The sequence below is a fragment of the Callithrix jacchus genome, chromosome 3 (assembly GCF_049354715.1).
Source record: "Callithrix jacchus isolate 240 chromosome 3, calJac240_pri, whole genome shotgun sequence".
In the NCBI taxonomy this organism is placed as follows: Eukaryota; Metazoa; Chordata; class Mammalia; order Primates; family Cebidae; genus Callithrix; species Callithrix jacchus.
The window spans coordinates 91,779,767-91,806,961 of record NC_133504.1 but is presented as its reverse complement, the minus strand read 5'-3'; the positions used below and the strand labels follow the sequence as shown (position 1 = coordinate 91,806,961).

The 27,195-nt window shown below is 36.3% G+C and overlaps 1 protein-coding gene across 2 annotated transcripts in view; it reads left to right on the top strand.

Annotated features, from left to right (window-relative positions):
• Window positions 1-27,195, top strand: part of ARHGEF38 (Rho guanine nucleotide exchange factor 38) — a 132,932-nt gene that overhangs the window by 100,265 nt on the left and 5,472 nt on the right. For both annotated transcript variants that reach the window (XM_035293202.3, XM_078366742.1), the window contains exons 7-13: window positions 2,957-3,090; window positions 8,087-8,191; window positions 9,595-9,714; window positions 12,994-13,305; window positions 20,018-20,161; window positions 20,950-21,148; window positions 21,284-21,543. In XM_035293202.3, the coding sequence (XP_035149093.3) occupies window positions 2,957-3,090; window positions 8,087-8,191; window positions 9,595-9,714; window positions 12,994-13,305; window positions 20,018-20,161; window positions 20,950-21,148; window positions 21,284-21,543 (1,274 nt within the window). The remainder of the gene's footprint in view (window positions 1-2,956; window positions 3,091-8,086; window positions 8,192-9,594; window positions 9,715-12,993; window positions 13,306-20,017; window positions 20,162-20,949; window positions 21,149-21,283; window positions 21,544-27,195) is intronic.

The window sequence follows — 27,195 nt, the reverse complement described above, 5'->3', positions numbered from 1 at the left end:
CATTAAAAAAATAAATCAAACAGCCATATACTCAATCCCATTGGACCACTGCACTCCTGGTGACATATTGTGGGCTGAAGATACCCATTGGATATAGTCCTCCTGTCACTGGAGATATGTGTGGTAAGAAGGAGAAACAGCCAGTTGGAGTAGCAGTGGGAAGTAAATGCAGAAAGCATCTGGGAAAGGGGCAGATCTAGGTCAAGAAGGGCCATTTCGTATGTTGGATTCATCTGATTCTGGCACACAGAAAATGGAGTTTTGAGGGCAATAATTTCTCTACTCATGTGAGCAAGTAGGATTCTTTCTAGAATTAACAAATTATTGTTAACTGTTTGTAAACTAAAATATAAAACTGGTGTTTAATGTAAAATTTCAAAACAGAGGGGATAATTACATGGTTCCTGTACATCCCAGAGGTAGTGATGCATAAGCTAAGCTATGGGTCTCCCTCAGTGTGCTGTATGTTCATATAAGTTCTTAGTTGGCATTGTACTCCTCATATTAAATCTCAGTTTGACATTAAAGCCATAGCAGGACTTTAGAACTAACAGGTCCAATCACTTTATTCGTTTTTGTTTTATTTTCTGATATTTATTTTAAAAGTCATATATTTATATTAGTAAATGAAAAGAAATGTATAGAGTAAAAAGTAAATGTTATGGAGTAAAAATACTCCATGAACAAAATGAAGAAATAGTCCAAAAAGGATTGCTGTCCAGACTATATAATTATTGACATTAAATCAATAGAAAAACATTTTATACAAAAATCTTAATAATAAAAAGAAGTAATTTACAGTTTCAAAATTCTAAGCTCCATTTATACTCAGGGAAATTTAATCATTGAAATCACACTGACATACTATTTCCAGTAGAAGAAACTGGGGGGAAAAAGTAATGAATAATGCTAAATGTTCCATCTCAATCTACATGTGAGAATGCACATTGGAATTACTAGTTTAGAGAACAATTTGACAATATCTAGTAAAGTTGAAGATGCACACACCAGGGACTCAAAAAATGAATTTCTAGGTATTTGCCCTAGAGAAACTCTTGCTCATGTGCTCAAAGTGAGATGTACTGGTAACTAGCATTGTTTATAAATGCAAATAAAGACACATTAATCCAGATAGTGGATAAACTGCACATACATCACAATACCACAAGAAGATAAAAATTAGCAAAATAAAAGTATATGTATCAATGGGTTAATCTCAAAAACACAATCTGGAGTGTTTTTTATTAAGTAAATTTGCAAGTGGTAGAAAAATATGTGCAATGTGATACTATTTTATAAAGTTTTAAAAAATTCAGAATATACTGTATTATTCCAAACGTCCATAGTAAAGACACAAAAATGGATACAAGTATAATAGGCCCCATTATTTAGGATAACAATTCCCTTTTGGGATCATACATGGAGATGATCAGTGTCTCAACTGTTAGGTGAAGTTTTTTTTTAAAAAAGACTGGAAACAAAGCAAAATGTAAGACTTGACAAAGATTTGAATAATAGCTCTTATATTATTCTTTATATTTTTCTGTTTGCTTAAACTATTTCAAAGTTTAAAGTTTAAACTATCTTCAAAGTTTTGAAGAGTAAAATTCTTCCCTTCCCACCATGATTCCAGTTTGCATAGCTAACATTTTATTGTTTTCTTCAGACATTCTATGCCTTCATTTCTCTTTTCTTCTTTCTCTTTCTCTTCTCCCTCTCTCCCTTTTCCTTCTTTCCATCCTTCTTGCAACATACACGGTACTACATTTTGCTTTTTGAAAAACTTAATTATATATCATGAACATTCTTCCAATTAATATTATCTTCTTTTTAATCTTTCCAAAGCATTTGATTATGAGTATATCATAATTTATTAAGCTATTCCTCTAAGGATAAACATTTAGATGTTCCTAATACCTTGCTGTTAGAAAAAAATGTTGTAGCTAATAAAACTTTGTATATTTGATTATGGAAAGCAGATTTCTCTGCATGAACTTCCTGGTAATAGACTATGAATATTTTCCTTTTTGTTAGTTTCTGCCAAATTGTTTTCTACAAAAATGTGTTGGTTTAATCCTCATCGGCAGGATTCGGTAAGATTGTCCATCTCCTTACATCTTTACCAACACTAAGTATTAGAGATATTTAACGTTTTCAACAATATGAAAGGTGAAAATGATTGCAAAGATAAATACGTGAAACTCAAAGAGACGTTATTCAGCTTGCCCCAAATCTCTCAGTCAGTGAAGAGCCATTCTAGGATCTGAGGTCTCCTTACATTGGGTACAGTTGTCTTTTTTTTTTTTTTTTTTTGAGACAGAGTCTTGCTCTGTTGCCCAGTCTGGAGTGCAGTGGCACAATCTTGGCTCACTGCAACCTCCATCTCCCAGGTTCAAGCAATTCTCCTGCCTCAGCCTCCCAAGTACCTGGTACTACAGGCACACAACACCACATCAGGCTTATTTTTGTCTTTTTAGTAGAGATGAGGTTTCACCATGTTGGCCAGGCTGGTCTCAAACTCCTGACCTCAGGTGACCCATTGGTCTTGATCTCCCAAAGTGCTGGCATCACATGTGTGAGCCACCATGCCCTACCGAGTTGTCTTTTCATTAGTTAGATCTTGATTCCCCATTCCAGAGGTCCCAGATAATAAATGTATTATCTGAGATGAGATGGAGAACTTTTTTCTAGTATCAGGGATTTCTTTAATATTGTAGATCAGTAAAACTCCAGCCTTGAGGGGCTTTTGTCCTCGTTTCTGGAGGTCAGTGGGGTGGGCACCTGACTGGGACATGGCTGGGCAATGGGGCTGGAGCATATGACCTCTGCAGCAGATGCTCAAAAATCATATACATCTTTATCTTGAATATAAATACTAACCTTGAAAATTTTGGGTGAAGTGCACACTTGCTATGCTGCATATGTTCAGCTATGTTATTACACGCTTCCTTTTCAGTTCTAAAATACAAGAAGAATGATGAGGATGAATCACTTAAAGACAAATTGTCTAAACTAAATATTCATTCAATTAGCAAGAAATCAAAAAGAGTGACAAATCATCTGAAGATTCTGACCAGAGGAGAATCACAGGTAATTTTTCTTTTTGGACCACCCACCTTTCCCCAGGGAACATGAATGCTGGTATTTTCATAAGTTTTTTTTTGTGTGTGTGAGGGCTATTTCTAGAATACGGAGAATCAAGGTAATTGTCCTATGCTGTTCTCTCTCTCTCACTCTCTCCTCCCCCCACCCCTCCTCTCTTTCTGGAAAATAGGGATGGGAGTGGGAATAGGATTGACACTGTCTTAGTTGTGGTGTTTCTACTCAAGAAACAGACAAAGAGATATGGACATATGACATGGGATGTAAAGTTCCCCAGGAGTCCTGAAATTCATCATCAACCAACACACATTCTCCCTCAAGGCAATGCCCTTCTTCCATCCTGTTTTACTTCTGTTCTTAAAAGTCGTGCTTTTCTTTAGGATTCCCTTGGTATCCCTTTTATCATTATTTCATCTATAAAAACAAAGTGTTTAGAGGCATAACTTAGTGCGATTTTTTTCCTACTCCTTATCCCCTTCCTCTTCCCATACTCCCCAGATGCATACTATATTAGTGAGTAACAGTCCTATGTCAGCTGTTTAGCCTAGCTTGAGCCACTTTCATCGCAATCCCTAGTAAATAATGGATGGATTAGCAAAAACTCTTAAACTTTAATGTGCATTAAGAATTACCTGAAAAGCTTGCTGAAAGACAGATTCTAGGGTTCCACCTGCCTCAAGGGTGCAATCTAGAAGTCTGTATTTTTGCAAACACTCTAGGTACTTTGAAGCCAATTATCTTAAAGTAAGTTATCAATGGAACACACTTGCAATTCTTTGAGAATAACAAGATACGAAGTTCATGGTCCTGAGATAGTAATACAGTGGGCTTCTAACCAAAGTTAGTGAGGCTAGCTCTTAGTACACTATGTAGTCGTTATTTTTTTCTTCTTATTTGTCTGTTTTTGTCACTCATATATTAATATCTCTAAGATTTTTGGTTTAAACAAGACGTATCTGTATGGTGGTTCATGTTGGTTTCAGATGGCTTATGGTAGCTGCTGTGGTCTTTTCTCTTTTTTCCATTAAGTCTTTGCAGCTTTCTTACCACTTAGGTAGAAGCAGCCCCTTCATCCTTTGGAAGGGGCTAAGACTCTGTATTTTAATCTTGACACTATTCATATTTGCAGGAGTCAGCACAGAGAAGAAATTAAGAAAAACGTATTTGACATTATCCAAACCTGGGTTTAAACCCTACCTCTGCCACTTAGTAAATATTTGTTTGGGGACACATAACAAATTTAATGTAATCATCTGTAAATTGGGATTCTCCTAATACTTAACAAATGAGATGGTTGTGAGGATTAAATAAGATGATGCATATGTAAAGAAAGCACCTAACATGGTGTGTAAGCACTCAATATACGTTGGCTGTCATTATTATCATAAATATCGTCATTATTACTTTATATCATCACCTTGCATGGTTATTTACCTTCGAATGTGCAGACTTTTCCTATGTGATGTAAAGCCCTTCATACATGGTGTATTAATCATATATTTTTTTTAACTTTCTGTATTTTATAATGTTTTGACATTTTAAAATACCACTGCCCTTGCAGGGGTAGCCAATTCTTAGGGATAGCAAATGGCTGGAACACAACTTTTATATGCAAACCAATCAATCTTGATCCCATAGTTTTAACTATATCTTTATTTAACTCTTACACACCAAGCCAATAACTCCCCTGCCCTAAATTATCCTAGAGCCCTGTACCAGCAATTAGAGATTACCCCTATATCCCAAAGCCCATTGGAGTTATTTAAAATAGCCAATCCTAAACTGTTTACTCTGCCCCTGCCTTGCCTTTCCAAGGAAATCCCAACAGAGGTTCTGGTCTAGACTTTCTCTTTACTCCTATGTTCTGCCACTGCGTGGCATGTGATGACTCCTCTCTCTGGGACCTGCGAGTATAATAAACTTCCTCCTTCCAAGCCTTGTTCTTGTTTCCTCTTGTGACTGAATTTACCAAAATGTATATTCTTAGAACACAAGGCAGGAATTACTATTGTATTTAATTCTTTATATCCTTCTAGGGGCTAACTGGGTCCACTGCATCTAAGAGGCTCCTCTTCTCAATGTGGAACTATAATGCAAGAAGTTTGGGACATTTATGGGATATGTTCACAGATCAGAGAAAGGGCAATGAAGACATTTCAACTAGAGACAATCATATTAAAATCAAATTGGAAATTTATTTGAGAAGCCCCCATAGACATGTGTAAATGTAATGCAAACAATTCTTCCCCAGTCTTTGGGATTTTGCTTCTGACCCAGGACAATTCCATTAAGGAAAAATAGGCATGCTCTAATTCTGGGCAGGCTTTTGAATAAGTTGTTATATTCTTTAACATATTTATCATCAGCTTCTTATATTTTTCAATTGTGAACTAAAATTGAATTATAGTTAAAATAGCCTGAAGGGATATTAATTAGATTTTCCCCCTTAATCTTTTGAGAGGATGTCCTGTCAGCAATGAAGCATGTTACTGTTAATCAGAAAATCAGCTGCATAGGCTGGACTGGAAAGAGATAAATCTCAAATCAATCAATTTTGCACTTGTCAGAAACTCAAGTGAAATATTGGTAGAGTTAGGGTATAAAGCTATTACCCAAGAAGAAGATTCTATTCAATTCATCATACATATATTGAACTCTCTTGTACCCAGCACCATGTTAGAGATTGGGAATACAAAGATGAACAGGTGTAGGTTTTGAATTCAGGCTGCTTTGCCCTGAATCCTGATCCTATTACACTGTCTGTAAGTTTCCTTAACTCCCCAAATTAGCTAGGGTAAAGGCCACTTATCTGTTACAAAGAGATTCCAAAGGCATAAGAACCTAAATCAGGGGGTTATTTATTTCTCTCTCTCTCTTTTACTCTTTATTTTTTTAGAGACAGGGTCTTGCTCTGTTGCCCAAGCTGGACTAGAGTGCAGTGCCATGATCACAGAGCACTGCAGCCTCAAACTCCTGGGCTCTAGCGATCTTCTCACCTTAGCCTCTTGAGTAGCTCAGACTTCAGGCATGTGCCACTGCTCCTGGCCTCTATCTTTTAAGAGTCCTGAGATGTGAATCCAAATGAGGTCTGTTTCATAAGATCCTTCAGGAACCCAGTTCCCCCAGTGATTTTTCTTAACATACTGTCTTCATCTGTCTGGTTGAAACTGGATTCATGCCATGTCTTCTTTCAATGTTATAAGGCCAAAACTCAGACATGAAAAGCAAGGCTTCATCCACAACCTATATGCACAAACCCGGTTACCAGGGCAGAGCCAGCTGCAAGGGTGTCTGGGAAATGTAGTCTCCAGCAGGGCAGCCAAGTGTCCAGCTTGAACTAGAGCTGTGGATTCTATCAGTAAAGAGACAGGAGGAGGAATGTTAACCATCTCTACCACACCTCCTAAAGCTTCTGTTTCTTTATCTCTAAAATGGGTGTAATCATAATTCCATCATATATGTGTAAGGATTACAGTGAGGAAATGAAAGAAAGGTGTTGGCAGTGTCTGGAACATAGTATTTAACAAAGTTTCGCTATTATTTTCATTAAAACAACAATACTTAATCTAAAACAACCAAAATCCATCAGCGGAGAGACTCACTTAAATCATTAACCAGGATAATGAGAACACATAGGAGGGAGCACTTAATTTTCTACAGTGGGAAGAATAGGAGAAGACAGAGGATTTACAGAATGGGTGACATCTGAACTAGTCCTTAAAAGTAAACAGGATTTTGCAAGGCAGAAAATGAACAGCAGCATATTCCAGCAAAAGAAAACAGCATGGAAAGGCTTGCTTATAGGAAAGTAGAATTGGGCAATATTTCTCACAGTGTGATTCTTGAGCCTTCTACTTTAGAATCATCTGGGTTCCAGCCAGGATATACAAAATAAAAGATATGGTGATGGCTCCTTGGAAACTGCATTTAAAAAAATCTGCCCCATATATTGTTTTACACACTAGACTGAGTTGGAGCATAGCAACCCTAAGGCAGAGGGTGTTGGATTTTGTGAGGATTACAAAGAACTCTGCTGCCTATTTCATCAAAAGCTTTCTAGACAAACAATATTAAGAAGTTTAAAAATAAAATAAAATGTAACCATTTTTGATCCATTTAATTCTAATGTCAACCACCTCAAATTTAAAAATATATAAACCAAGAACAGCCATGGTTGCCACCCAGTGCCAAACTTAATAACACATACTCTATTCCATGAAGCATTTGCATGTTCACACAGATTTTGCCAGCATCAGGCTGGTTCTGATCTTGTTTTGTAGCCATTTTGATTGCCAAGAAATACTGCTTGCTATTAATAGCAGTAATAAATGTGTGCTCCTAGAAATTGCCACAGCATAAAAAGTGTATTTTTCTGAATTCTAATGAATGTACATGTAAGATGACAAAAAATAACTGAACACATGTGACCACTATCTTAACTCTGCTGAGTTATCTTAACAGAAGGATTATTTTTGCTAAGATTATATATTATCCTTCAAATTTGAATTGATAAAGAATTTTCACATTTCTTTAACCATGAATCTAAGAATTTTTACAAATAAGCACTGTGAAATAAATTGGAATGAGTCATATGAACAAAACAGTAAGTTCCAGCCAATAGATCAAATGTAGCTATTTTATTAATCCCAAAATACAATATAATTTGAGTATGTATCTAATATATACCATTAAAAACTACAGAGAAAGTTTTATAATTCCACAGCTACTATGACATGGACGAAGCTATGTGAAAATTAACAACAGCAATTTGAGCCACAGGACTTGGCTTTGCTACACTAATTGAACCTCAATTGTGCTGTGTATCAACAGAAAAAGTATGTGTTAAGACAGACAGCGTGTCATCAAATGTTTTCATGTCAAAAAAGAATTTTCATTTGTCATGTGCTGCACCAATATGGCCTGTACTTTTTTTAAAAATATCCATTTCATTTGAGTTATGAAAATAACTTCATATATGTTTTAGGTTAAAGACAATACCTTTAACAGAGAAGAAAAGCTATTTAGATCTTTAGAAAAGACTGTGAGGCATTGTGTGAAGAACATTTCACTCTGTCTTCAACACATACAGGTAGGTGAGACACAACTGTTTTCAATGTTCTACAGGAACATCTGATACAAAGCATTGATTTCCATGGTTATTTTGAAGAGTAAGTGTGATTGTTCCTTCCTTTATTTTGTGACATTGGATCAAAATTGGAAAGCTGCAAACTGCTGGTAAAGGAAGCAAATACAAAGAGGCATTTTGCTGTTTGACCCCTTTCTGCTCCACCATCTCCCTAGTCCAAAAGCCATATCGTGGGACTTTTTTGTTCAGATGATTGCCTCATGGACTATCAGTATGCTTTCTTTATAACAGAAGTGAGTTCATTAACACAGAATTGCATGAGACAGAAAATTTGTTTGATTGTACTAACACATCTGTTTCTAGTACCTAAAATAAATATAAAAATCAATGTAAAGAAAAAAATTGAACTATTAACTATAATATGCAAATGCTCCCATGAGATTATGTTAGAAAATATAAATACTCCCAGAAATTACCAGTACCGTAAGAGGTTGTCCTAACTCTTTGAGAATCACTGATTTCAACCAGCCACTTCGAGTACAGTATAATTCTGCTCAGTAGAAAAACCAGTCAGAGGTTTCTTCTAACGGATCTCATAAAGAGGAAACTGTCCTTCATGCCATTTGACAATGGCCATGACCATGAGACTTAGTAAGTTAGTAGTGTTACATGTAAATCAGTTACTAAATGGTCCCCTTCTATATTCCAGAAGTTTTTCTCTTGGGTATCTGTTTCTGGAAGCAGATATTTGCACTCTTCGATAAAATATCACAATAATTTGGAGACAAGTTACGTAAGAATGGGTACCATTCTGTTCTTATTTATCACCTGATAGAAAGCCTGATTTAACAATCAGATTTGTTATTTTATTCCTAAAGTGTTGCCTTCTTTGAAAAGAAAACCAAAACCAGTTATAACATCCAGAGAGTAGTGAGAACCCTGTCCTTTAAGTATCTTTAAAGGAGTAAATGTCTCTTGGGAACATCTACAGGGAAGTCTTTTATTTCCACTAATGGATTCAACAAAAAATGTGAGCATCTTCTCTTAAAGAGAGCATTAAATTTTCTAAAGAAAACTGATGAATTTAAATCCAAGAGGATTGATTTTAAAAATAAGAAATTTGTAAGAATTGCAAGCTAAAGAATAGTTAACGAGGGAATTTTAAATGGACGCTGTTTAATCAAAGAGGGTTGTATACAAAGTACTATGAGAAAGTGACATAATGAAAATGTAAGGAAATACATTCTTCCAAGCAACCTGATTGTACAGAGTATTTATAAAATTTTTGCTTTTCCTTTTTTTAAAAAAGCCTCTCAGTGATAATTAAGGGTTATGCTGATGAAGTCCACATTAATTATACTGACCTCAGAACCTGCCATTTTTGTAACTTTGTTCTTGGGTTTCAGGATGCCATGCCCGTGGCTCTGCAGAGTGTAATGAACCTTCAGGAGATTTCACACAACAAAGATGACGAGATGGGCTATTCTGAGACCCTAAGTAGTGCCTTAAATCCATGTCATGACTTTGTAAGTTATTTATATTCACAGATAAATGCAAATTAAATAGTGAGGTTGAAAGGAAAGCTGCTTTTCGTTTATTTTTCTGGAGTCAGAAATAAAACATGCACTAAAGCAAATACTATGGTCAAAATTAGTATATTTAAACAGGGGATTTTTAAAATCATTAAGTATTTTTAAAGTGAATTAGTGAGGATTTTACTATGATGGAAATTTAAGAGGACCACAGACTGTGTTTCTAGAGGTAGCCAGTGTCAGTGTAGCTTTTAAAACCAATATTTAGTCTAGTCTGCATGTGACATATTAAGACGTTATTAAGTTAGAAAGCTATGCTTTCCTTTTCTTGTTTTTTTTTTTTTTTTTTTTTTTTTTTTTTTTTTTTTTTTTTTTTCTGGGACAGAATCTGGCTCTGTTGCCCAGGCTGGAATGCAGTGGAACAATCTCAGCTCACTGCAACCTCTGCCTCCTGGGCTTAAGCAATCCTCTCTCCTCAGCCTCTCAAATATCTGGAATGACAGGGGCATACCACCACACCTAGAAGATTTTTTTGCATTTTTTATAGAGGCAGGGTTTCACCATGTCACCCAGGATGGTCTCCAACTCCTGGGCTCAAGCATTTCTTAAACAAGTCTCTGGAAATGCTCTGCATCCTTAAAGAAGGAGCAAAGGTACTCTCTAAGGATATGACACTTATTAACACACTATACACTGGAAAGCAAAGCGTTCCTATTGACAAATACTTTTATTTAAGAGTCATATGTTATATCTTTTGTTCCATGGTAAAATATTTATTTTCTAAAAGTTCCATAAAATATATCTTGCAAATAATAAAAACATGCTTGAGCCAGTAACACATTTTAGTAGTAAGCTACTCTGTATAATATTAATTTTAATTTAGTGCCTTATGTTTCTATAGGTATTATTATTTTATAGTAGTATTTCAAGAGTTATATAGAAGATATAATAGACTGATCATCTTAAAAGTGGCATTTTCATTGGCATTATAGGCATTTGGGGTAAGACAAATCTTCATGGAGTGGCCCTTTTGTTGGAGGATGTTTAGCATTTTTGGCCCACCAGGCTCAAAATCTCAGTGACATCCCCCCATATCAAGACATTGTGACAATCAGTGAAGAGCCCCACATACTTCCAAACCCTAGGAAGTCATACAGCTCCCAATCTAGTAGAAAAACTAGGCAGAAGCATTTTAGTTCTCTGGCACTGCAGAATGGAAAGTCAGGCTTACATGTGAGCTAATATGATAGAGAAACAGGTCAATCACAGATGGATGGATGGATGGATGGATACAAACAGATAGTGATGCTGATGATGAGATAGATTCATGTTTTTACAGTATATGTTTAATGGAAAAGGTGTGGCTAGTTCTTTATATATTTTCTGCATTTAATTACAGAAAGCACACATTCTAGAAAAGTCTTTAAAGTTTCGCTCTTTAGCTTAATTCCAATACATTAAGTTAATATATATTTATTGAGTATCACCTGAAAGCATGGTACGTAGCTTCTCCCTCAGCAAGCTTGCTCCAGACTTTGACAGCAAGAAGAGAGAAGGTGTCCTGCATACCTTGCATAAAACTACAAGTTGATTAATTAGGCTAAGTTAAATTAATTGTGAGAAAGCTCAATATGAAAGTAACTTTTATGGATAACATATATAAAATTCTTTTTAAAAATCAAATATTAAGGACTCAAAATATATCTAGTCAGAGTAGTTGTCCTTATCTAACCATAAGTGATATATATATCTACATATTTTGTTAGGACAAAATATTAAAATCTAATTCTTATTTGTTCTAACCACAATTCCTATGTAAAGGTGAATCATTTTATGTCTATGAGTCACTGGATATATATATTATAATTATATTGTAATACTGTAATTAGATTACCTGTAGAATCTAGTCAAGTCACAAACACAGTAATTTATCCCAGATATGGTAAATAGATTCTTTGCCTATCAAGGGATCCATTAAACAGTCCGTAGGTGTATATTATCTCATAAGCTAGACATCAAATTTAATTTGTGTTGGCTATTTCTGGTGCCAATAAGAGATTGGTTTCCCTCTCTTCTAGATTTCCCATGAGTTCATACAATGTTACCAGGGGCCATTTAAGTTAATTAATACAAGCTGCAGCTCAGACATTGATTCTCCAGGATATCTTTTTGATTACAAAAGACAAACCTACTTCCAAATTATCATAAAATAATCATGTAACCCAAGCATATATGATAAAGGATAAAATAGGGCAATCAGCAAACATGAAACAGAAGAGAAATAGAAGAAATTAAATCTAGGATGATCAGGTTATCTCATGAAGTTGGGCGGTTATATGAAGTTCATTTTCAGTGATTCAGACCAAAAAGTGTAAACAGTTTAAGACACAGAAACAGCATCAGCTTCATCCTTTAATGTATTTAAAACAGAACTTATAGGCCAAGGTGACAGGATTGCTTCAGCCTAGATAGTCAAGAACATCTTGGGCAACAGAGAGAGACCATACCTCTACAAAATATTTTAAAAATTAGCCAAGCATGGTGGCACATTCCTGTAGTTTCAGCTATTTGGGAGGCTGAGGTGGGAGGATGGCTTGAGTGGAGGCTGCAGTGAGCTGAGAAAGAGTCACTGCACTCCAGCCGGGGTGACAGACAGAGTGAGACCCTGTCTCAAAATTAATTAAATAAATAAATAAAAATAAAACAAGTTATAACTCTGTGGTCACTTCCAAAAATAAGCCTCCAGGGTAGTAAGGGATTTGGGGCTGATATGGGAAGAATAGGGTACAGTCTCCTATGGACTAAGGATATGGACTATATTCCTTTTGCTGAAAGCAAAAGGAATGGGAGTGATATGGTGAATCTTTTACACAGTCTTGGTAGTCAATGGCTAGAGATCTCCCCTACCCCCAAGAGCTGGCTCTGGGATGAGAAAGAAGTGGAATGAAAAACTATTGAAGGAAATGACTATGGCAAAACTACAGGCTGTAGAGAAAAAAGTAGTTATATTTTGGATGAGCTGGCTTTAACTTTTGTATTCCTCTTCCTGCTCACGTTTTACGTGCAATGTTACAATCTAGAACCCCTGTTTTAAGTCTTTGAGTAGGTTTAGATAGACACAAAAATGATCAGATCCTCTTATAACGTGGCTAGATGCGTTTCTGTTTTCTTTTGTGCTTCTCTTGGGGGAAAAGGTAAGCCTATGGAAAACAGCACTGGACAAGGTATGGGCTGATCGTCTCTCTGAAATGGGCTCATTTTTTCTTTTGACAGGCATCTCACTTACAGAGACTCACCCTGGCCCCTTTGTCAGCCCTGCTGTCCTTATTCCCAGGGCCACACAAGCTCATCCAGAAACGCTATGACAAACTGCTGGACTACAACAGCTACCTGCAGCGATCAGCAGGAGATGAGTCAGACTTAGCCAAAAAGGAGTATGAGGCCCTCAATGCCCAGCTTGTGGAAGAGCTCCAGACATTCAATCAGGCTGCTCGGAGGATTCTGTCGAACTGTCTGTGCAGCTTCATCACCCTCCTTAGGGACCTGATGCTCGGGGCACAGCAGGCTTACTCCACACTTGTGCCGGTAAGCACACCACCAACACCCAGCTACCTTCGCCTAACGGATCTGCCAGAAATCACACCCATGCAAAAGCCCCGTTGAGTGTGCATATGTGTGCAGTGTGGTGTGTGTGTGTATTTATTTTACCTAAAACCAGTCAGATACTCTCCTGTTCCTTATCTGTCTTTTCCATGGGGAGCTCAAAGAGGGTTTCCTAGTTCAGGTTTACTGTGACTTACACATTTGTAGTTCTTTTTTGGAGATTCCTTTTCAAATGCCAAACACCTTTCAGTCTTGCTCCACGTGTCTGATGCAACATTGAAACATACCAGCAATTTATATTTTGTATTTCTTCCTTATCAATAGTTCTTAGATGTTAACTATGACTATTTAAGATGTGGCGCTAAAAAAAAACACCATCTAAGCCTAATGAAAGATGCAGGATAACTTTCAAACCATGTTTTGTTTTGATTTCATTTTTTCCCCAAGAAAGAGAAGCTTGGTTGTGTGTGTGTGTCTGTGCGTGCACGTGCATGTTTACATGCGTGCGTGTGTGCGCGTGTGTGTGTGCGTGGGTGTCGTTTAGCCTCCCATTAGGAATATAATTTTATAATTATATTCCTAATGAGGAAGAAAGATATTTACAACTCATATCAACTTTTAAAAATAAGCTTGGTTTCTTGGCCTTATATTTCAAGTGCACTAGTTATCACCTGAATGAGATGGTTAGCTATTCAATGGGTAACACCTGGAGCAGAATTAATTGTCCCTACTTTATTTTCTACTGTGTATTAACTTTTCACTTATACTTTGAATTAAATTAAATTGAATAAACAAGGGCTATGTTTACAGGTTCAAAATTCAAAACTATGTAAAAGTATAATCAGTCTCACACTTATACCTGTTCCTTTAGCATTCCATACCCCATTCCCATCCCCATTTTTATTAGTTTATTTTTATCCATTTAGGGCTTTCTCATGCCATAACAATAAATGCAAATATATATTTTTATTTCCTAAAAGCAAAAAACAAAACAGCATATTATATATACCATTCTGCAACTTGCTTTTTAACAATATATTCTGAGGATGCATCTATGATAGTACATAGAGAGCTTCCTTATTCTTTTTACAGCTTTATAGTAACTTACTGCATGGCTGTATAATAATGTATAACCAGTCCTGTATTTTTAAAATAACAACTTAATTGTGATATAATTTACATACCATACATTCCATCTATTTAAAGTATACAATTTGATGATTTTTAGTATATTCACAAGAGTTGTGCAACCATTGCCACAATCAATTTTAGACCATTGTCATAACCCCCTAAAGGAACCCTGTACCCATCCACATTTTTTTCCTAATCTCCCCAGCTTTAGGCAACTATGAATTTACTTTCTGCCTTTACAGATTTGCTCATTCTGGACATTTTGTATAAGTGAAATCATACAGTATACGATTCTTCGTGACTGGCTTCTTCTATTTAGCATAATGCTTCAAGGTTTATTCATGCCATAGCATGTTTCAGTACTTCATTATTTTTATTGTCAAATAATATTCCATTGTATGGATATACTATACTTTACTTATTCATTCATCAGTTGATGGACATTTGGGTTATTTCCATCTTTTGGCTGTTATAAATAATGCTTCTATAACCATTCAAGTTTTTAGTAGATATATATTCTCATTTCTCTTGGGTACTCTATGCACCTAGGAGTGGAATTTCTGGATCATATGTTAACTCCATGTTTAACCTTTTGAAAAACTACCAGACTATTTTCCAAAGTGTCTGCATTTTTTTACCCCCTCAGCAGTATAGACTGAGAGCTTCAATTTCTCCATATATCTTTATTATTATTACTATTATTATTATAGCTGTCCTAATGAGTGTGAAGTGGCATCTCATTGTGGTTTTTATTTGTATTTCCCTGATCAGCACTCTGTTTTAAAACTTATTACATTGAAGTAATAACTTATATACATTAAACTGCACCAGTCTGAACTGCACATCTCAGTTAATATTTGCATATATACATCTGTGTAACCATCACTCAGATCAAGATACAAGCCCTTTTAAGTTCCCATAAAGATCACTCATGACCATTCCCAGGCACCTAAAGGTAACCATTTTTCTAACCTGTATTACCATAGATTGTTTGACCTGTTTTGTACTTCATGTAAATGGAATGATACAATATGTACTCTTTTTTGCATTAACCTGTTCCTGTTGTTCATGTCTTTTCTTCTGATGAGTATTTGAGCTATTTCCAACCTTTTTCTATTACAGATAATGCTGGGATCATGATAGGTGGGCAGATGTATTTGTAGGACAGATTTATAGAAGTGATAGAGTGAGATCTCTGTGTTAAAGGGTAAAGACATACTTAATTTTGCTAGATATTGCCAAATTCCCTCCTCAACTATGTACCATTTTGGATTCCCACTGGAAACATGAGAGAGCTGGTTTCTCTGGATTTTTGCCAATCGAATAGATTTCTAATATAATTTTAATTTGCATTTGTTTAAATATTAGTGAGATTGAGATTCTTCACATTTGAGGGCTATGTATATTTATCTTCCTCTGAGTTCGTTGTTCCTTTTACTCCTTTTTCTTTGGGTTCTTGATATTTTTCTCCTCAATTTCTAGCAGCAACGCATGTGCTAGGGAGATGATCCTTTTGTTGAGATATAAACTGAGACTACTTTTTCCAAGTTCACCTTTGTCTTTGACTTTACTTGTGATTTTTTTCACGCTATTTGTTTTTTTTAAAAAAAATATAGTCAATTTTATTAATTTCATTTTATGGCTTCTAGATTTTGAGTCTTATAAAGGACTTCCATATTTTGAGGCTCCAAATAAATTCAGCAGTGTTTCCTCTGGTATGTTTAGGGTTTCATATTTTTTATTTAAATCTTCAATCCATGTAGATTTTATCCTGATTCATTTTGTAAAATGGGGATTTAATGATATCTTTTTCCGCATGACTTTCCAGTTGCCCCAACACTATTTATTAAAAATTACTTCCTGTTACTACTTTCTCAATGAAACTCATTTAATTTGCAAATTATTTGTGTAATTTCATTCTGAGGTCATGGTAGGAGGTGGGTTCATAAGTTCAGGACAAAGTCGAGCTTTGGCAGGAATTCACTAGTCAGAAAAGACATGTTATTTTAGGTATCTTTGATCCCCACTTTGAATCATGTGATTTTTAAAGGCATCTTCAGTTTCTATTTTAAATAATCTGAGTATCATTCACATTGTAGTCTATAGCAGAACAAGAGCATAGAGATGCTTTGTTTTGAAAAATTACCAGTGTCTTAAAGTAAAAGGCATTTTGGAGCAGTTATCCTCATTAAAATGATTTTATTCTATATTTTATATGTAATAAATATATTTAAACTTTTTATTTTGTGATACTTATAGATCCATATGCACTTGTAAGAAGTAATACAGAGATCCTGTACAACCCTCACACAGCTTGCCCAATGGTAACACATCTTGCATAACTACCTGTATTTCTGAAAGGTAGAATTGAATAATGATTAGAGAACACTAGAGTACCTTGTTTTAATACCTGCTCATCGCCATACTACATTGGATAAATTAATGTATCCTTCTGTTTAAATTTTTAAAATGAGAATAATAATGTATATAATTTTGTAATTTTTAATTGTATAAAAAATAACACAATTTACCATCATAAGAATTTTTAAGTGTACAGTTCAGTGGTGTTAAGTATACTTATATTGTTGCATAATAGCTCTCCAAAACATTTTCATCTTGCAAAACTGAAACTATATTCATTAAACAAATACGCATGCTCCCTCCCCCAAGTCCCTGGCAACCGTCATTCTACTTTCTGTTTCTACAAATTTGACTACTTTAAATACATCATGTAAATGGAATCATACAGTGTTTGTGTCTGTGACTGCCTTATTTTACTTAACATAATGTCCTCAAGATTCATTCATGTTGTAGCATGCAATAGGATTTCTTTCATTTTTAAATCTGAATATTTCATTGTATATAAAAACCACATTTTGGGCTGGGTGTGGTGGCTCATGCCTGTAATCCCAGCGCTTTGGGAGGCTGAGGCGGGGGGATCACTCGAGGCCAGGAGTTTAAGACTAACCTGGCCAACATGGTGAAACCCTGTCTCTACTAAAAATACAAAACTAACCGGGTGTGGTGGCACACACCTGTAATCCCAGCTACTCAGGAGGCTGAGGTGGGAGAATCACCTGAACCTGGGAGGTGGAAGTTGCAGTGAACTGAGATCGTGCCACTACACTAAAGTCTGGGCGACAGAGCAAGACTCTGTCTCAAAAATCAAAACCAAAACAAAATAAAACAACACATTTTGTTTATCTACTCATCTGTCAGTGATCATTTGGGTTGCTTTTATCTCTTGGCAATTGTGAATAATGCTGTAATGACCACAGGTGTGCAAATATCTCTTCAAGATTCTGCTCTCAATTATTTTAGATATTTACCCACAAATGGGATTGCTGAATCATATGGTAATTCTATTTCTAATTTTTTGAAGAATTCAAAGCTCTATTTTTAAATTTCATTTTCATTACAGTTATGCATGCACATATTCAAGTATTCAGGTTTGATGAAGAAAAACAATGTCCTTCACTCTCTCCCTTCATTCCACTTCTCCTGCCTCAGTAGTAACTACTTTCCAACTCTTTTAGATGATTCTCTTGGTATTTACCTTCATATTTTAAGATAATACTCTTGTGTTGTCATTTCATTATTATTACATTTTAGGTATAATACATTCCACTATGAAAAATGAGGATTTAGCTCTCTCTTCGTTCTATACCCTCACATCTTCTATAGTCAGACATATTCTTTCTATCCCCCTTCAATACAGTTATATCATGGATTTGGTTGAGTTCATATTTAGCGTGTAAAGTATATGATTTGTGTATTAATCATGGTTCCAGTAGGAAAAACATAATGTACTCAAGTTAGGCATTTGGAGAAAATTTAATAGAGAAACTATTTACAAAAATGTACGTATGGCACAGGAAAACCTCTAGAAATAGTGCCACGCCCTGGGCAGGAATATGAGCTGTGGGTACAACATCTAGGTTTAAAGAAATATGGGGAGGGACCAGTCATAGCAATGTGTAGAGAGAGAGGTGTGTGAAGAGGGTGACTTGATAGGAGCTGTGTTTCTGTCAATACTAAAGAAAGGAAAATGAGAAAATAAATATTCTTCTCTCATTTTCTTCCCCCATTCTAATTTCCTACAGGTGCTCCTCATTGATGGATTGATTGAATCCACTGGAAGCCAGAGAGCAAGAAAGCTGTTGTGTATTTTTTTCTTTCTTCCTTTTTTTGTTGTTGTTTGTTTGTTTTGAGACAGGGTCTCACTCTGGCACCCAGGCTGGAGTGCCGTGGTGTGATCATACTATACTGCTCACTGCAGCCTCAACTTCCTGGGTCCAGGCATGGTAGTACATGCCTGTAGTTCAGCTAATTAGGAAGCTGAGGCCAGAAAATCACTTGAGCCCCAGAGTTCAAGATCAGCCTAGGCAACTGGTTGATACTAAATTTTTTTTTGAGACGGAGTCTTACTGTGTCACCAGGCTGGAGTACAGTGGTACGATCTTGGCTCACTGCAACCTCTGACTCCCTGGTTCAAGCAGTTCTCCTGCCTCAGCCCCCAGAGTAGCTGGGATCACAGGCACACACCACCTCACTGGACTATTTTTTTTTTTTTAATTTTTAGTAGCAGGCCAGGTGCAGTGGCTCATGCCTGTAATTCTAGCACTTTGGAAGGCCAAGGCAGGTGGATCCCGAGGTCAGGAAATGGAGACCATCCTGGCCAACATGGTGAAATCCTGTCTCTACCTTACAAAAAAAATTTAGCTGGGTGTGGTGGTGTGTGCCTGTAATCCCAGCTACTCGGGAGGCTGAGGCAGGAGAATTGCTTGAACCAGGGGTTGTAGGTTTCAGTGAGACGAGATCGTGCCACTGCACTCCAGCCTGGTGACAGAGTAAGACACTGTCTCAAAAAAAAAAAAAAAAAAAATTTAGATCAGCCTAGGCTGATCTTGAACTCCGGGACTCAAGTGATTTTCTGTCCTCAGCTTCCTGATTAGCTGAACTACAGGCATATACTACCATACCTGGCTATGATTTAAAATTTTTCTTAGAGACAGGATCTTGCTACATTGCCTGGGTTGTTCTCAAACTCTTGGACATAAACACTCCTCTTACCTCAGCCTCCCTTTTGGCTGTGATTACAGGTGTGAGCCACCATGCTGGGCTTATGCAGTTTTTGAGGGGTGAGAATGTAAATTCCATTTCTTTATAGGAAGCAATGTTGAAGAATTTGTTTTAAAACCAGCACACCCTCTTAATCAGTGCTCCCTCTTTTAGCTGCTTTCTCCTTGCCACCATCCTACCCACCACAAGGGAGGTACCTACTACCATGACCTCCTGAGCTTTTCTTCCAAGACTTTATTGCTATGTTTTCTCTTCTGATCTTTTACTTAGACTTGAAACTTAAAATTATTTTTATCATGTTTGCCGGGTTTCTAGAGACAGTAAATTAGACCATATTTATCTAGTTCTAAAGTTGCCCTAACTTTCCACAATGGAACTATCATATACACCTACTCAATTGTTCATCACAACTCAATAAATTTAACACCTGATATGATTATTTAGTTGTCTGGAAACAATGCCTTATTATTTCTATTTATAGGTGCCACTGTTGGTTTCAAGCCTTTCTGAGATTCAGAATCGAGTACTAGAAGAGGTTCAAAATTTGAATTGTGTAAAAGACAACAGTGCCACCTTTACTGAGAGGAAACTCAGTTTTGAAAAGAAGAAGCCTGTGCAGATTCTGGTGAGTTTGGCAGCATTCATGACAATGATGACTTTCACTTCTTTGCCTCATCCAAGTCATAGTATGATATTATTTTCCATATCACTTACCTCATTCTAATATCCTGTAATTTACATATGTGTAGAATTTCTTGTACATTTCTATCCTCTATACCATAAGCTCCATAAGATCATGGATTTTTTTTCTTCTTTGTACATGATGCATCCCTAAAGTGCCTAAAATGGTGCTTGTCACAATGTAGGAGACACTCAATACATATTTGTTGAATAAGATTTATAGCGATAAATCATAAAGGGACTATATGATTTATCCCTTTCTTTTTCTACATAAGGCATATTAGGCTCCAGAGATAAGTGGCTTTCTCAAAGTCTCTTAGGGGCCAAGCTGGGGAGAAGTATAAGCCTCTTAATTCTTGTCTAATTTGCTGATGATATTTCACAGAAAAAGACATGTACATGTACAATTTACTTAACTGAATATTATTTATCAAGTGCTTAATATGCAAGGGGTTGTCTACAGAATCACAAAGAGTTAAAAATGTTTGTGCAACATCCAAGAGGGATTAGAACCTCTGCCTTCTTGTTCTTTCTTCTCTACAACACTGCCCTCCAGTGCTTACTAGAGAAATTTTTCACTAGTAAGAATAGCCTGCTGTATGCCTGCACCTTGAAATAATCCTTCAAAAATATGACTTCTACATTTTAAAAATCTCCAGAGAAAAAATATTTACCAACTTCATGAGGATTTTATTACATATCTAAACCAAAACTTCTCCTTATTTCTCCCAGCCAGAAATCCCACGTCAAACTGACGTTCATCGCTCCAAACTTCTATCTACATATAGTGCAGAGGAACTCTATCGAGCTAAGCGCAAGTGCAATGCTACACAAGAATATGACATCAATCTTCTGGAAGGAGAGTTGGTGGCTGTGATAGAACAGAAAGATCCACTGGGGAGTACAAGCAGGTGGCTTGTGGACACAGGAAGTAAGTTTTCCCCCAGACTACCACTCTTCTTTAAACTGAGGTTTTCTGAGAGACCTCTATGTGTTTCCCTGAGCACATGTTTTGGAAGAGTACACCCATGACCTTGGTTCTTCTTTCTTTTTATTTCCTATCCAGATGTGAAAGGATATGTTTATTCCTCCTTTCTAAAACCCTACAATCCAGCAAAAATGCAGAGAGTGGATGCCGAGAACAGGTTCTGTGATGATGATTTTGAAAACATCAGTCTCTTTGTGTCTTCACGGCCAGCTAGTGACAGTGCCACAGGCACCGCAGAAAGCAGCATTAGTGATAGCAGCTCATCTCTTAGTGGGACATGTGGAAAGTTGGAAACAAATGGTACTGATGTTGACAGTTTTCAAGAAGTAGATGAACAGGTAAAAATTTGAACCTTCATGTCAAAATAAGTGGCTGTTCAAATCATGAAAGAGACTCTCTCTACCCTACTCTATATTACTGTAACACTTGGTGGAAAAGTGTCAGCTTTGACATCAAGAAGACCTGGCTCTATTAGCACATACTTTCAGTGGATCTTTTTGCAAAAAATGTAATTCCCTGAGCCTGTTTCCTTAAATGAAGCAAAGGATTAGAGATAATATGTATGTAAAATAGCCAACACAAAGTAGACACACAATAAATAGGAGCTGTTACTATTACTACCGCACACAATAAATAGGAGCTGTTACTATTACTACCCTGCTGTTAAATACGTAGAGCAAAGTGCCTTTTTATACTTCCCATCAAAGAAAAGCAGTTCAATACTGAACAGATTGCTGCCATCAATAGCATGTGGGAAATTGTCCATGATTCCTCTAAGAGCAATATCTTCATTGAGCTATCTAGTAATTGGCCCTTTTTAATCTCATGTATAATGCCACACACTATATACTGAAACTTTTTTTATTTTTATTTTTTGAGACAGAGTCGCCCAGGCTGGAGTATAGTGATGCAGTCTTGGCTCACTGCAACCTCCGCTTCCCGGGTTCAAGCAATTCTCACATCTCAGCCTCCCAAGTAGCTGGACTACAGGTGCATTTCACCATGCCTGGCTAATTTTCATATTTGCAGTAGAGATGGGGTTTTACCATATTGGTCAGGCTGGTCTATACTGAAACGTTTAAGAGCTATATTTCCCTCATTGCACTAATGCAAAGGCTACTGGTACAATCTTTTGCAAAATGGTAAGTTAATTAAGTGCGGCATTTGTTTTTGCTATATCAGAAAGTTTTAGTATATTTAATTGTTCATTCCCCAGTGGTGACTATCTAATTAATACCTTTATTTAACTTGCTTTTTCTTTAGTGCTGTATTAATAATTTATTTAAATTTATTTTATAGAGGCCATATAGATATAGATATAGATATAGATACAGATATAGAGAGAAGTTAAATTAGTAGAAAAGCATACATAATTAAAAGTAAGCTGGTTTTGGTGGCTCATGCCTGTAATCCCAGCATTTTGTGAGGCTGAGGTGGGAGGATTGCTTGAGCTCAGTTTGAGACCAGCCTGGAAAACATTAGCAAGACTTCATCTCTACTAAAAATAAAAAAAATTAGCCAAGAGTGGTTGCCCACATCTGTAGTCCCAGCTACTAGAGGGGCTGAGATGGGAGGATCATGCAAGCCTGGGAGGTCGAGGCTGCAGGCTGCAGTGAGCTGTGATCATGTCACTGCGCTCCAGCCTGGGCAACAGAGAGAGAGATCCTGTCTTTAATAATAATAATAATAATAATAATAAAGTAAAGGTTTTTAGTCCCTTCTCCCCTTGTCCTACTCTTCAGAGATAATGCTTGGGTATATCCTTTGTATATTCTGTGCATATACAAACACATTTATACCAGTAGGAAACATATCATATATGGTACATAGTTTTTCATTTAACAATATATCTTAGACACAATGAAACCTAAGTAGTTATCTTATTCCTTAAAAAGTTCTGCACGGTATTTACTTTCATGGATATATTATAATTTATATAACTATCACCCTAATAATAGATATGTAGAATGTTTGGGGTTTTAAAATTTTTTCAAATAATATTTCAAGGATGAGCTTTATCCATCTATTTTTATGCATTTATATGAGCATATAAGTGAAAACAAATTCCTAAAGTATTAGAGGGTCAAAAGGTATATACCACAAAAAGTCTTTATAGACATTGCCATACTGCCCTTTGAAAATGTGGTATCTATGCAGTTTCCTTCATTAATAGTTATTGGTTGCTGTCCAATTCATGACTGTTTTTTTTTTTTTTGGTTTGACGAGGTTTCGTTTATTTGTTTGTTTTTTCAAAAGCAGCTTATCAAGCAAGACCTTATTTTCATATCATAAAATTCAACCATGTACAATTCATGACTTTTAGTAGATTTACAAAGTTGTGCAACCATCACTTTAATCCCATTTTAAAACATTTCTTTCACTCCAAAAAATCCTTTGCACCCATTTGTAGTCACTCCTCTTTCCCATCCCTAACCCCACTTTCTGTCTCCACAGATTTGCCTTTTCTGTATCTTTTGTATAAGCAAAACTGTACAATATGTGGTGTTTTACAGCTGTTTTTTTTCACTTAGCAAAATTTCTGGAGAGTCTTCCATGTTGTAGTATGTATGTGCATTTTGTTGCTTTTTTTTATCTAGTAATATTCCATTCTGTGAATATGTTTTGTTAATGCATTCACCAGTTGATGGGCATTTGGGTAACTTCCAGTTTGGGGCTAGTATGAATTATGCTGCTATGAATACTTGTATGCAAGTGTTTGTGTGGATTTAATTTCTCTTGAGTAGACACCCAGAAATGTAATTTCTTACTGGTTTTATAAATTCATCTTTAAATTTTTAAGAAACTGCTCAACTGTTATCCAAAGTGGCCTCACCATTTTAGTTTTCTATCAGCAAAGTGTGAGGGTTGTGGGTTGCAGTTTCTTCACATCCTTGTCAATATTAGTTATTATTTGTCTTTTTAATTATAGCAGTCTTAGTGGCTACGAGGTGGTAGGTATCTCTGTGGGGTTTTAATTTGCATTTCCCTAATAATTAATGGTACCGAACATTTTTTCATGTGCTCATTTGCCATTCTTTTATTACCTTTCGTGAATGTCTACTCAAATATTTGCCTATTTTTAGAAAACTGGGTCATTTTCCTTCTTATTTTCCCATTGTGAGAGTTATTTATAAACTTGAGTGCACGTTTTTTTAATCAGATTTTTAATTTGCAAGCATTTTTTTCCTAGTCCTGACTCTTAACTTGTCTAGACATTACTATGTGTTCTTATTGCCCTTCTGCCTTGAAGTTTCAAAACACGATTTCTCTATTACTTGTTCACTGTGTTGTTTATTAAGTTTCTAGAAGACATATTATAATGCTAACTAACGAATTTTTATCAGTGAAAGCTATGTACCTGATTAAATGTCCTGTCAGACTTTGCCTTGTCCCAATAACCTAGATGAACAGAAATCTGAGAGCCAAATTTGTCCAGACACTCTAAACCCAGATTGATGTTGAGTTCTAGTTCTTACTTGGCTCTACAGGGACTTTGGACTAAGCCCCTCACATGGGCTCTTTCTGCCTGGTCTTTGTAGCGTGAGACTGCATTTAGTTCCTACTAGCTGGTACTTCAAAGCAATTTTCTCCAAGCAATCCTATCAATATATATCATGTGAATTAGGTCCATTAGAGATTTCCATTACCGAGAGAGGAAAAAATGAGATAATATTTTTTTTGCTCAAAACAAAAAATATATTAATGGCATGTCTTCATGAAGTGTTATTTGCTTTCTTTTTCCTCTGGGTTTGGAACCAATTCAAAACAGGCATAGCATCAGGAATAGAAATATAAGTATATATAAGTATTATTACTAATAAAACTGGATTGAAGATGCATCTTGGATCTGTAGCACATGGAATCTCTAAAATACTTTCCCTCGGAATAGAAACTACCCAACTCAAATTGAAGGTAAACTCTGTGCATGGACAAAATCTGTCCCAATAAACTTACTTAAGATGAGGAAGAGGATGCATCTGTTGAAAACTTCAGAACAAGGGAGAAAAGATGAAAAGGCTGTATAGAAATATTTCCCTTAATGTCTTAATGCCAGCCAATAGGCACACACGGACCAGTGGTTCCCAGACTCCTCCTGTAACATATAATGCATAATATTTCATTGAAAACAGAAAGAAAGGATTATATCATGTTCCTAATCCTTGCCAGAGGGCTGTTTCTATTCTGTTGAGTTTTAGAAATTGTGGGGAGAAGAAAATTATTAACCTCTGTATTTGTGGTATAATAGTATAAGTCAATACATTATAGAGATCCCTGTAACGTGACCAAAAGTGGAAGAATATTATATCTTCTTTACCAACAGTGAGAATGCAGTAAATATTGTGATATCTCACATTTGTGGTATTTTACAAAGCAATTTTCAATGTGGCTATTTAGACTTTTGTTCTCGATTTTATTATCAGAAACATCAGCTAAAACTTGTACTGGCTTAATTGGATGCCACTTTTGGTTATCATTTCCTTCCCTCTCCCTTCCTATTGTGGCAGCACTTTTTTTTATTTCCTCCAGATTGCTATAGCATGTTGCCAAGGGGTGTTGGGTGTTAGAGGATGTAGTCTGGTTTTACTGATGGTTCTAGTGGACTCTAACAAAAAGGACAGGTGGCCTCTACCTCATACTCAGAGGGTATCTTGGGGGACCTGAATACCATTCATATGCAGGCAATTTCAAACTAATTTAGATTCTAGTTGCTCCATGATTTTTATACTAGAGCTGAATTTTTAACCTGGATGCCAAGACCTGAAGTGGTCTATTAATGAGTTTGGGAGATTTCATGAATCTTCTCAAATATGTTAAAAATATTGTGCTTATTTGCATATGTACACATCTATGGTAAAATAAATGTATCTTTTTATACAGACTTTTAAAAGAAAATTTTATCTAAAATGTGGGAAATCACTGCTGTAGAGGTTCAACTTGCTTATCTATTCTCCACCTCAAGTAAGAAGACAGATTGTTGTAAAAAAAAGATCCCCCAAATTATGACCTGGAGCCTTTGTAGAATAATGGGTACGAGCTAATGGATATTCACAACCTGGCAGTACTGATTTACACCAAGGATCTTAATTTTTAAATTCTTCACTGTTTTTTGCTATATCAAAGAATAAAAAGCATTCAAGTAAATATGCCTTCCTATTCTAATGCATTCTTTCCTTTTATCCATCAAATGATAATGGCATGCTCTGCATTAGTGTTCCATGCTGCATAACAAATTACCACAACCTTGGTGGCTTAAAATAATACAAACATTTTTTAGGGGCTGTTGTCAGAAGTCCAAGCACATCTTAGCTGGGTGCCCTGCTTAAGATCTCAGGTAGCTGGAATCTAGGTGTTTGCTGGCTGTATTGCTTCTGAAACTGGGAGTTCTCTTCCCAGCTCATGGTCATTGGCAGAATTAAGTTTCTTGTCCCAGTTGAACTAAGGACTCCTTTTTCTTGTTTGCAATTAGCCAGAGACCACTTTCAACAACCTGAGGCTGCTCTCAGATCCTTGCCATATGGCTATCTCTATAGGCAGTTTACAACATGGCTGTTTGCTTCTTTAAAGTCAGTAGGTAAGCATCTCTCTGGCTTCGAATCTCTCTTCAGAGAAGGGCTGAATCCTCTTTAAAGGTCTCATCTGAGCAGGTCAGGCCCATCTAGGATAATCCCTCTTTTGACTAACCAAGAGTTAATTTCTTAGGGACTTTAATAGGCACCTCTGCAGAATCTCCTTACCTTTGCTATGTAGCGTAGCCTAATCACAGGAGTAACAGCACATCATATTAAAAAGTTCCAGTCAGAATCAAGGGGAGGAGATTATGTAGAGCATGTACAACAGGGGGTGGGAATCTTGGGGTCCATCCTAGAATTCTGCCTTCCAGGGTATCTAAGACGCCTTGTCTGGCAAGTAGAATCTTGTCCTTGGCATTTCTAAAAAAGGACTAGGTTTAATAATGGCCAAAACCTAGTTTTGGGGGGCAGTTCAGTGTC